The sequence below is a fragment of the Gymnoscopelus microlampas genome (genome assembly GCF_963454915.1).
Source record: "Gymnoscopelus microlampas genome assembly, chromosome: 4".
Classification (NCBI taxonomy): domain Eukaryota; kingdom Metazoa; phylum Chordata; class Actinopteri; order Myctophiformes; family Myctophidae; genus Gymnoscopelus; species Gymnoscopelus microlampas.
This window is the reverse complement of record NC_139941.1, coordinates 48,219,703-48,232,150: the sequence shown is the minus strand read 5'-3', so window position 1 is coordinate 48,232,150 and position 12,448 is coordinate 48,219,703. Positions and strand designations below refer to the sequence as shown.

Here is a 12,448-nt window from a genome sequence, read left to right as displayed (position 1 = left end):
AGCACACTAATTGTGTAAGAATGGTGCAGCCAACACACGAACAAATAAAACAACAGCCGGTGGGTACCCGGGTACCCCTCCCCCAAGCTTTAGGGAGACATAAACGTGGCGATCTGTGCAGAAATATAAACATAATGCACAAGACAAGACCCTGCTGCAGCAGACAGCCCACCATGCACAACTCAAGAAGACCCCCATGTCCTCCTCAACCATTCAGTCAGATGACGATAGTAATATCACACTATACAATAATATCACACACGACAAGCACGTCGTGTAATGGAGATGGAGATGGAAATAAATAGGCCTGCATTAATTTAACAATTAGCAGAAGTAAAAGCCCATTTTGTCCACCTTCTTAACACCAACCGATGTCTATAACCTTCAAGAAAGCAAAACCTGTCTATATTTGAGCCTCATTAGTGACAGTGGATCAGTTATATAGAGATACAGCTTCATAACTGGGCATATACTCCACGTCATGTGTGTGAGGAGACAAAAGAAGAGCGAGCCAGTCAGACCCAGGCGAGAAGGAAAAAAAGAATACATTCTATGTAACTCATCTAGCACATTATCGATGTAGTCATTACATTCTAAATGTATCAGACAAACCAAGGCCGCATGTCTGTTCTCCTTTCTCTCTCTCTCTCTCTCTCTCTCTCTCTCTCTCTCGCACCAACACACACACACACACACACACACACACACACACACACACACACACACACACACACACACACACACACACACACACACACACACACACACACACACACACACACACACACACACACACACACACACACGTTTACCTTCTCATTTGTCTCTCTCTCCCTCTCTCTCTCTCTCTCTCTCTCTCTCTCTCTCTCTCTCTCTCTCTCTCTCTCTCTCTCTCTCTCTCTCTCTCTCCCTCTCTCTTCTCTATTCCAACACAATGCATCACATTCGGTGTTCCTATCGACTGGCTTACATGCTGTAAAATACATTTTCCAGATTGATCACGCGCATCACAGCGGCTTTTGCAAGCCTAGGCCCAACCCTTTGCCAAACGACGCCTATAGCCTACAACATCAATATTGAGGCACATGCACTATCAAGGTGGAGGTTTTTAAAGGAGGAGGAGAGAGAATATTGTTTGGTTTGTGCGTGTGCGTGTGCGTGTGCGTGTGCGTGTGCGTGTGCGTGTGTGTGTGTGTGTGTGTGTGTGTGTGTGTGTGAGACAGAGAGAGAATGGAGAATCACCTTGATTAAGCCACGGGAGGTATAAGCTAGAAGGGGCTCATGTTGTCTGGGAAAAATATGAAACATTAATGCGCTCTGAGGCAGCCAGGCAGGCAGGCATGGCAGGCAGAGAGACCTCCACTACATACTTATAGCCCCCTCTCTCTCCTTTTGTGCTCATATGGGCAGTTATGTCAGCGCGTCCGTTAAACGGGAGGCAGTATGATGTTTACCCATTGAGTAATCACCGCGTTTAACAGCGTGACTTCTATCTTGTCACTGGGTTGGGTGCAATAGAGCAGTGGTTGTCAAACCTTTTCGTGTCAAGGACCCCCACAATGATATGTATTTTCTCCCATCTGAAATATTTTTGTGCCAGGGACCTCCAAAAGAGAAGATTTGTGTTAAAAAAAAATCTAAATCTCAGAATAATTATTGATTTTCAAAAATAACAGATGTAAGCTCGCAGCGCTGTGAGCTTGTCTACTATTCTTGAATAGCCAACGTATAAATGGATAAAGTGGTTAAAATGTTTGTGACGCTATATTAACTACCTTAGCTGGGGACCCCCTGGAATCCCCCCAAGGACCCCCGGGGGTCCCCGGACCCCACTGTGAGAACCATTGCAATACAGGCCGAGGGTGACTTTTGAATCGTGGTGTGGTTGTCAGGTATAGGCAGCCTAATATATAAGGTGCTATACGTTTATCAGTAGCCTATACACAGTATATGAGTGTTAACTGAACTCCGAGATGAACCATTCCGGGTCCATTTGTACACTATCGGAGTTAAATTAACAATCAGGATTTTACTGTGTGTGTAAGTGGGGTAGCCTCGAACACCTTATGGAAAACTGGGACGTTACAGTAAAACTAGCAGATTATCTCTAATTGCATGTGGACCTTGCTATTAAAAATAGCGTCTTGTACATTTGCTGACATGAAAATGCTTGAGAATGAGACCATTGTTGCCTATTTGTTTTTTAATAGTACAGTCACCATCACACAACTCATCACCCGACCGTTCTGCAAAAAGCTGCATCATGGAGTTTTAAGCAAAATCGAAAAGGCAACAACCAATAAAATTCAAGAAACAATGAAAATCTTTTTTTCAAGACGAAACAAACAAAAATGTATTTTTGAAATGATATATTAAAAGTGCTTTTGATTTTTCACGTCTCTCCTCTTTGACTGATGATCGACTCCAACACAGACACAACCCATGTGGCCGAGGGAGGAGAGGGGTAAGTGGGCGTCCCTCTCTCTCCGCCTCGCTCCGTTAAAATGTCCAAGGAGGTGAGTGTTCTCTGCAGTGACAGGTCCATACGTAGAATCAAGTTCAACCATCAGTTGGTGATATTGTCATAGCGATTAGACTGTTTCTTATTTGTCTAAATTTGTCTTTATTTTTTTTTCTTGTTGTTTTTTTCTTTTTCTTTTCCTTTTTCCTTTCTTAATTTCTCACTTCAATTTTAATTCTTGGAGAACATAGCTCTTCGACAACATATATCGCACTCATTATAAGAAGCAAAAAGGTTATATCAAAAAATTATTAGTATAGAATCACAGAAACCCTGGTTTGGAACCAGAAAAAATACAAAACAGAGAGGTACATAGACACAGGACATTTCTTATAATTGCTTGGAAACATAATATTCCCGCTAAGTCTTGATTTATCTTTTTTTTTTACTTACTGCGCATATGATGTTTTTCATTTTATTTGTATTTTTTTTTACAAAAAAAAAAGGAAAATAAAGACTAGTATTTTACAAAATGAAGAGTATTGTTCTTGAAGAGGAGAGTGGATTTACACAGGGGTGTAAAGTAAGTCCCAAGTTCCATATTTTTCTGTACATAATGTATTCCATCTCAGTCCCAGAAGACAAAAAAGAGAAGAAAATAAAAAGTCATATGTCTTCCACGTTTCTCAGAAAAAGGTCCTATATATAGTCTTCTTGTGTGGAGGTGAGGGTGTTGGGTGGGTTCGGGGGGAGTAGGGGGAGAGGGGGGGTAGTAGGGGGGATGCTGAATTTTGGTCCATTTTTCTCTCTCTCTCATTAGGATCATTGGATGGACATGTAAGGCCAGTTGAAGCTGCTCCCGGACAATAGCATATCCCTGATGAGCGTTTCAATAGGAGTTTTACCTACCAAGCGGACGAAAAACAGCTGCTCGATCACCGACGAGGAGACGGTGCGCAGCGAGGGCAGCCGCAGCAGGAGCTTCCCGAAGCGGCTGGGCTGGTTGGGGTACTGGCTCCTCACGTACTCCTCCAGGGCACACTGGGACTTCTCCTGAAGGCTCTCGATGTGAGCCGCGTCTGACAGGCCGCAAGCGTCTGCACGGCAGACCCCAAAAGAGAGAGGGAGAGAGAGAGAGAGAGAGAGAGAGAGAGAGAGAGAGAGAGAGAGAGAGAGAGAGAGAGAGAGAGAGAGAGAAAGAAAAGGGAGAGAGGGAGACACACACACTCTGGTTATCATTCAACATCAGCGTTACGTGTGTGTTATTGACAAAGTGGAAAGAACAAACACCGCTGCCCAAACATGCTACATCACGCTGACTGAGGGGGACTGTCATGCAGAATAAACACCGGGCGCTCCTCTGCTGAAGTGGGGGGAATGAATGCACCACCGCACAGGCGAGGATATGCCCAGCCTGGTGCTCACACCCATGAGTGGATATGCAGGATAGGTGGTGGGCACTAATAGGGACATCTGGGCACCTCGATGTAAAATTGGCTATTTTGTCCAAAATGTTAAAAAATACATATATATTTGAAGAATGGTCTTTAGAAAAGTATACATGATGTGAACATGCATGGTGCATCATTATCAGACTTAATTATATCCTTCAACTTCTTGTTGATATGCCCCAAAATGACTGGATGTAGGCTACAGGTTTTGTAGCAATTTGTAGCAATTGTACAAATATCAGACCTTAATTGTGGAATGTTTAAGCATGTTCTAATCATGTATTCTTTACTTTACTTTCATTTTCCAAATATTGTATTTTTTTTACATTTTGGACAAAATAGCCACTTTCACGTCGAGGTGCCCAGATATCCCTAGTGCCCACCTATCCTGTCACCGCTCACACAGCAGTCAGACAGGGGATATTCTGCGGTGAAAAGGGCACTAAAAACGGCGCTAATAGTCCACTGTTTCCCAAACAGTGGCTCGGGACCCATGTTATGGGTCGTGAGTAAATAATATCCCCTTTTTTGTGTCTTCCATTAAAAAAACGTTTAATCAATTACATGAATGCCAACATATTTCAAAAGTATTTCATAAATAAAACAAAATAAATAAATCCCATGATTACATAAAGAAAACATCTAAGTAATAGTGGAAAAATAACGCTCTGCCCTGCATTGTGAGCTTGTAGATCTGCTATTTTCACTATAGTTTGGGTGCCTCGGCCGGGCAAACGTCTAATTTCTCTTATTATGGGTCTTGAGACAAAAAGTTTGGGAACCACTTGCTATATAGCCTCGTATACGGAGCCTCGAACACGGGAGCATGAAGGGCGAAAGGTGGGCTAATAGGCCTGAAGGCCACTATATACTCGTGACGTCTGGGCTCAGGGGATTCAAGTATAAGGAAACATAAACGACACTGATGAATCTGAAATTACACTGGATGTAATGTGACCTAATTACTTTCAGTAAAGCTGTGTTAAGTCATTTCGCCCGGCTCTCTTTTCTCAATAGACCGTTCTTGGCCCTGTTTTTTTTTCTTTCTCTCTCTCTCTCGAACGGAGCCCAGGAAAGACCCCTGGAAGCAATCAAATTTATTAGCAGGAGGGGTGAAGTCAATAGTCACGCAAAAAGAACGTAAAAATGCACACAACACGTGCAAAAATGTGTTCTCTTTTCGTACAACACAGTCGGGGGTTGTGTGTTAGTGTTAGCCTATAGTATAATGCAGCCCACGCCACGAATACAGACATTAAAGACATAAAGTTCATGTCTCACGATATGTTTTTGCACGTTATCAAGAACACTGTTTATCACACAATCCACCGGCATTCGTGTCTCGTTGGGGGAGAAAAGCCGTAAACGGTTGTGTAGGAGGAGGCCAGGCTGTTAGTATAGATCGTTCATACATGACCGTTATAATACATATAGGACCGTTATACATATGGCCGTTATACATATAGGAGTCTTACGTATAACGGCCATATGCCAATGAGCTTAATACTACAGCCGATCCGGTTCTGTATATTAAGCTGTGCTAGTGTTGTGGCTATATACTGCCCAAGAGAGATATAGCCTCGGTTTTCAAGTCCTAATACATTAAACACCGGACAATAGTACTATCCGAGAGGCTTTTAAGTCTAATCGTGATTTCTCAGGGCTATAACTCACTATGGCCAGACACAATAACCTTATGAACTCGCGGACCTGCGTGGGGGCAACGCTGAGTTCTTCTCGGGGTGATTTACTATGACCTTAGTCCGGCCGACCAGGCCCCATGTATGCAAATCAGCTTGGATTAACGATGAGTGTCCCCCACACCCCCGACTCCCCCCTTTCAATATACACACACACAACAATCAATAGGATTGAAATGAATTAAAGAAAAAGAAAAAGAGAAGAGAGAAAAAAATCTCTTGCAAACTAATAGAATAGCCATACTTGTGAGTGAGATGCACTGCGATACAAGCATATAGAGTTCAAGGCATTGCAGGGACTATGGGGGGCGCACTTGAATGTGTGTCAAAAGAGATCTACGTATATAATCACCCCCATAGCTCCCCCACACACACACAACGCCTGCCTGTGCAGCCCGTCACCCGTGCACACCCGTGCACACCCGTGCATATCACTACATCAACACGCTCAAATATGGGGCCCCCATCGATTGTGAACTTGCAAACTACCCCCCCCCCCCCCCCCCCACACCCCCCCATGATGGGGGGGATAGTTTGCAAGTTCACAATCGATACAACCATGTATCTGATAGATTGGCAGGTTGGCACACTCGTAGGCTATATGCACCGATATGTGAGACAATTATATTGTATTATAATATATTATACGACGAGCTATGAAAGAATTACATTTGGCCAGATCACTTTCAATGAGTGCGTCAAAACACTCACAAATCTCAGGTTATTGCAAAGTAAATCCACGCTGGTCCTTTGGCTGGCAGGGCACACACAACACCACTTATATTATAGCTTATCACGCAGCCTAACTAAACGATCTCTTTCAGAAAACAAATAAAGTGTTATTATCTGCGTTAAGTCTCTGGTTTTGGGATAATTGGACGAATTGCCGAAACACTGCAAAAGAGTAAGGTATAAGCTTTGCATGCGGTTACACACCGTGTGTTTTAGGCAGGCTGGTGGGCAATTCATTTAAGTAACGACATTTTTATTCAAAGTTCTTCTTCATTCTTTTCTCTTTTTTTAACCGAAAATGTAGTTTTACTTGGTGTGTCATTTAAGTATAGCTACGCCGTGTCAAATTAGCTGCCACGTCCAAAATCTGAAATTTAATTATTACGCCTCTAGAAAGTTAAAAATATCTAAAATTAAAGAGAGAGAGAGCCGTCCTCATGAGACGGAGCAGAGCTCCATAGTAATGGTCTATTCGCCAGAGAAGAGAAAATGGAAGGGCTGAGGGCGCTTTAATAGCTTTGAGTAAAACACTTCCTCTAGCCCTCTTTTTTTTTTTTTTTTTTTTTTTACATAAGAGTCAAAACAAGTTCACACTCAAACTTAGGAGTTTAGCTATATTGCAAAGCATGTCATACATTGTGGGTGATAAGGTGATAATATAATATAATATAGGCTAATATAATATAATATAATATATATATATATATATATAATATCTTATCATATCATATCATATCATATCATATCATATCATACGCAATTGAATATTTGGGTGAGGTTCTAGACTCCTAAAATATTGATATAAGTAAATATATCAGTGGAGGAGGAATCAAAACAACCCTAGGCTACATTATGTGATGTGTGAGGTCTCTGTCAGCACTGTGTAATGCTGCTGCATGCTTTCTAGGTATATATCGACTTTGGGAGAAGTATTTCAATTTTTTTTAATTAAAATTACCCAAAATAAAATACAAATCCCTATTTATTCAGAATCCCGTCTAATTGTAGTAATTATCCCACGGTGTAATGTAATTTTGGTGATAGGTTTTAATGTATTAGCCTGCTTATGTGGTCGAGACATGGGGCAAGTAGTTTTTGGGCCTATAAGCGGACCTCTGGGCGTCTTTATGTCGACCTTCCATGCACATTTAGGGCTAATGGGAGCAAGTGTCCACACTCAACCCAAAAATACCAGCTAAATTACACTCCAGAGTAAATAAGGACATTCTTTGCCCATGGTCTGGTCAGCCACCGATTACACTATCGTCTGTGAGTTATACTTTTGGAAATTAATTATTCTGACTTTCACGAGCAATGACAAGAGCAACATGTATTATCCAATGATCAATTAATTAATTAATTGGCCAAAGATTAATCTTCAAATCCATCCATAGCCTATGGTGGATGTAGCGCTGCTGTCTGTGTACTATAGACATGGATACGATGACGTATTAGTCAACTTCAGCAGTTATTCTTTGATGTCGGCATGCTGGGGATTATTTCCTGTCCTCCCATGACACGTGTTTGTGCAACGCAAAACAAGGATAAAAGCATGCGCCACAAGTCATAAATACATCAGCTGTCACGTCCCAACAAATCACCCGCTATTTTATCTTTACGCATAATTATTTGACACCTGTTCCAAGTCTCGAAAATACAGTTTTTATGGATGTCAGCTTATCGGCAACATCGGCACCCAAAAAGTGTGCCAAAAAAAATGTTTAGATGACAATTATGTGAAATATGTTAAATGCACCGGTACGGGTGGAAGTCTCCAATATAAGCTCGCCTTCAAACGCGTTTAACTGGGCCTATACTTTAAATCTGGATTTGTTTACTCGTCTTATGCTGTGGCTGTGAGTGACATGAAAATGTATGCAAGTGGATATGCAGCAAGCTGTTGTCAGAACAGCGCCATAGCAATGAGTAGCCCATAATATACCAGACAGACAGCCATGTTCTTAACGCCTGATGCGTTTTTATCCCATAAGAAATTGACTTGGAGTAAAAGTACAAAAGTGTTGGTGTCAAAATGTATTTAAGTACTAAAAAGTATACTCATTATGCAGAATGTGCCATTTCACAAGTTTTCAAATGTATAATAAAATCTTTTGAAAATAGCAGATCTACAAGCTCACAATGCGTCACATCGCGACGCATTGTGAACTTGTAGATCGGCTATTTTCCCCATAACTGCCGCCGTCTGCCTCTCTGGCCATACATACACATACTGTGTAATAGCTAAGTAATAACTGCCGCCGTCTGCCTCTCATGCCCCATACATAACATACACTGTGTGTGACTAGGCCTCACTTTCATGTTACAGCAGCGGGACAAGGGGACTTGGACTTGGACACCCACCTGATGTGAAAAGTACTATCGCCTTGATGCAGCTGTACTCCGCCGAGTCCACGTGCAGGGCCTTGAGCTTCTCCACTTGCTCCTGGAAGATCCGAATGTGGTCCATGAAAGCCACGACGCGGTCCGCGGACATCGGCGAGGCGTGCAGGCCCGCCGCGGCCAGCAGCGGGGCCACATGCAGCGGCATGGAGCACTGGGCCGCGTTAAGCACAAACAACTCGCTCCACGTCAGCCTGAGCAGCGACACCTGGTCGGTGATCTGCAGGTCGGGGAAGAACGGGATGTTTCTCGCCCACTCCACGGCGCTGAAGAGCAAGCGGGCCGCCAGCTCGCAGATGTTCTCGATGCCCATGATGTTGTTGGGCTGCATGCACTGGCTCCCGTAGCGGGACGTCGGGTAGGGCTCGGCCCGCAGCAGCAACGAGATGTATCCGGACAGATAGCAGTGGCCGTTCAGGGGGTCGCCGTTCGTCAGCGCATATTGGCCAGGGTTCGGTTGGGTTGGGGGCATTCGTCCTCGCTGAACCGCTGACAAAAAGAAAGAGAGGGAGAGGAAATGTGCATCCAGGACCGATAAACATTGTTTATGTAATACAAGCATAAAGCCTGGCTATAGTGTTGTTTTCTCTCTCTGCTTGCAGAGGAAAGGGGCTTGCATTAAACATCAAAATCCAAACAAGCTTTATCCACAGCTGGGTATGCTGTGTGTGTGTGTAGGCCTATGTTACTGTACCGAATAATTCTATAGACAACATAAACATATACAAAAAACATAACTGCACTGTCCCTTTGCATTCGAGTAGGGCTTATACCATGTTTTTTTTATGGATAGATATGTATGTGCAAATTAAAAGTCACACACACACACACACACACACACACACACACACACACACACACACACACACACACACACACACACACACACACACACACACACACACACACACACACACACACACACACACACACACACACACACACACACACTTTCATACACAGACACGTCTATATGCAATTTTTATGTGACCTAACATTCGCCTACCACGATTTGCCCAATCGTAGCCTACACCATAGGGGCATTTGAAGGCCGTGCTTAATTATCAACGATGCGTGCGGTAGGCTATTTATGCTGCTCTACTATTGGATTTATCAGCGTTTTGATTTGTGTTAATATTCCACAAATGCGTCAAAACACATTACAATTCTGACTGATAATTACCACTGAGCGCAAACGTGTTTACAAATTTTATCCTCTTCAGTAGCTCACTCGAAAGAAAACCCTAATCGCTATATTGTAGCCTATGTGACATTATCAATTAAATATTAATATATAGCCCTTGGCTAAAATTCATTGCACATTGTGGGCTATAGCACACACGTATGCGCGCAAATAAACCGATTTTAAAGCAGGGATATTTTTTGCGCGTTTTAGCGATGAAAGACTTGACTAGGAGGGAAAGTTAACGGCCTTTGATGCACACACACAGGGCAGAAACAATGAAGCCCTGCACAACTTCATGGCATTATTCACTGTGAGGAGATGTCTAGTCAGCATATGGAGCTGGAGGGAGAGTAGTAGCGTCTGTTCACACCAATAACCGCACACGAACCGTGGGCCTATACTACACGATTTATTATAAATTAGCAAGCTGCACATTATGGAAGTGTCTATTAGTAGAACGCACGCGCGAGCACGCGCATGGACTACACACACACGCTCACTCACTCACTCACTGACACACGCATACACACACATTCCGCCTTGTAAGACCCGTCTGGCTATAGACCCCCAATGTCTTATGGATTAGACTGTGACAAAAAAATATGAAATAATTAAATAAAAATCGCAGGCTATAATAAGTAGTGATTTTGTTCGTACGGCCTGAACATACAGGCGTATAGAGCCGCTGAGTGTCCCTTTTTATACCCTCTCTCTCCAGTCTCATATATATTATGTATATTTGAGCAGAAAGAGCGGATCACTCGTGCAAAACATTCCCTTGTGAAAACATGGACGGATCAGACTGCGGTACTATTGCCCAGTCAGTCATATATAGCCTGTGTGTCTGTGACCTTAATGCAACATGGCAGCCCCTACCCGTCTGCTACTAGGATGGATGCAGTAGACCTAATCACTGGTGGCATTAGAAAAATATATTCACCTTCCCGCCGCATGCCCACTTTTAAACATTTCTTCAGCCGACAGTATTGGCACTGGTTCCGGTGGTGCTGGTCAATGGGACAGTTCCTATTGGCGCGACACGTGTACGTTAAGTTCCTCCGCACGCTCCTCTTGAAGAAACTTTTGCATCCCTCGCAGGTGAACTGGCCGTAGTGCTTTCCGCTCGACTTGTCTCCGCACACCACACATTCTATGTGCTGCGCCTGGTTCCCGGAGTTCTGGCTCTTCTGGTTGCTCTGGTTGTCCCCGGCGTTGACCCCCGGCGTCGACGGGGGTCCCGGCTGACTCGGGGTCTGCGGGGTGTGCGGCGCCGCCGACGCCGTCTGCTGCTGCTCCCTCGCCGGCTGCGCTGCTGGGTTGTTGGGGCCGCCGCTTGGAGGTCCTCCTCCGGCCACGTCTTCCTGCGGATCTCGCCAGACGCTGACTACCATTGCCATATCTCGGCCCCGGAAAGTGCTATAGAGCGAAATGATCGCTGGTGGTTTATGAACCCGTTGGAGAGGAAGGGAAGAAAAAAACCCGAAGCGATCGAAGACCCTCAACAAAAAGAGACAACGGGCTGCGGTGCAAAGTCAAACCCGGAGCAACACGCCGATCTCACACAGTAGGGTATAGAAGCGAGTAGAAACAAACGCGATCAATACATTCAAAAACAGAGGAGGCGATCATAGAATATAAGGCACCCGATCAGGAGAGGCAAGTATCGGGAGGCCAGTTCCAAGGTAAATTGCAGTCAGCCATTCAGGAATCGTTGATCTTGTAGAAAAAGCCCCGAACCAGAACGTTAACAAATTGCAGTTTGGTATAAAATAGCCACAAAGGGAGGCAGCGGCCGATTCACATGGACGTAGAAACGAGCATAAAATCTTTCTCTCTGAAAGACACGCCGATCCCAAAGAAGTGCTGCGGAGAAATAAATTCCTTTCTCTTTTCTTCCTCTCTCTCCTTTAGACTCCCGTCTTCGCCGTTAGGAGGGGAGGAAAAAACTGAAGAGCTGGATTTTTTACATCTATATTCTTAAATAAACCTCATCTCGCCCCCAGTGAAAGAAAAAAAAAAACCGCGTCGCCGCCGAATAAGTGTCCATGTAGTTTCGCCTCCCCGACAGGAATGGAGACGAACGGCGAAAAGATAAAAAGGAAGAAGGAAAAAAAAAAAAAAACAACAACTAATAGAATATGCAAGAAGCCGGAGCAAGAGGAGAGAGAGAGCGAGAGAGACCCCCAAAAAATGAATGCTGCGCTTTAAACGGGAGGACCAGCAGCGGAGCAATGTTTCCGAAACGGGGGGATCTGCGCGAATGTCTGTATATAGTGAACTTTGACACTACTATTGAAACTGACACGTTTCTATGGAGATCGCTGCGCCTTATATGGTGCTCGTGTCAAGGAGCCAAGAGAGGGGCTGCTGGCAACTGATAATCAAAGGCGACTGACTGGCCAGAGCCCTGCATTGAGGGGGGGGGGGAGAGAGAGAGAGAGAGAGAGAGAGAGAGAGAGAGAGAGAGAGAGAGAGAGAGAGAGAGAGAGAGAGAGAGAGAGAGAGAGAGAGAAAATGG

At 44.1% G+C, this 12,448-nt stretch overlaps 1 protein-coding gene across 1 annotated transcript; it reads right to left on the bottom strand.

Moving 5' to 3' along the window:
* Positions 1 to 2,202: 2,202 nt before the first annotated feature.
* On the bottom strand, positions 2,203 to 12,214 carry nr2f1a (nuclear receptor subfamily 2, group F, member 1a). Its single transcript, XM_084054024.1, has 3 exons — positions 10,871 to 12,214; positions 8,706 to 9,233; positions 2,203 to 3,558 (listed from the first exon to the last, which is right to left on the bottom strand). The coding sequence occupies exons 1-3, from the start codon at positions 11,325 to 11,327 to the stop codon at positions 3,284 to 3,286; spliced, it is 1,260 nt and encodes a 419-aa protein (XP_083910150.1). The 5' UTR covers positions 11,328 to 12,214; the 3' UTR covers positions 2,203 to 3,283.
* Positions 12,215 to 12,448: the final 234 nt, after the last annotated feature.

Excerpts from the sequence above, each read along its gene's own strand:
- nr2f1a (XM_084054024.1), bottom strand. The coding sequence starts at position 11,327 with ATGGCAATGGTAGTCAGCGTCTGGCGAGATCCGCAGGAAGACGTGGCC. Across the intron at positions 9,234-10,870 it reads AGTGGGCATGCGGCGGGAAG|CGGTTCAGCGAGGACGAATG; the intron begins GTGAATATATTT and ends TCTTTTTGTCAG. Across the intron at positions 3,559-8,705 it reads GATAGTACTTTTCACATCAG|ACGCTTGCGGCCTGTCAGAC; the intron begins GTGGGTGTCCAA and ends TCTGCCGTGCAG.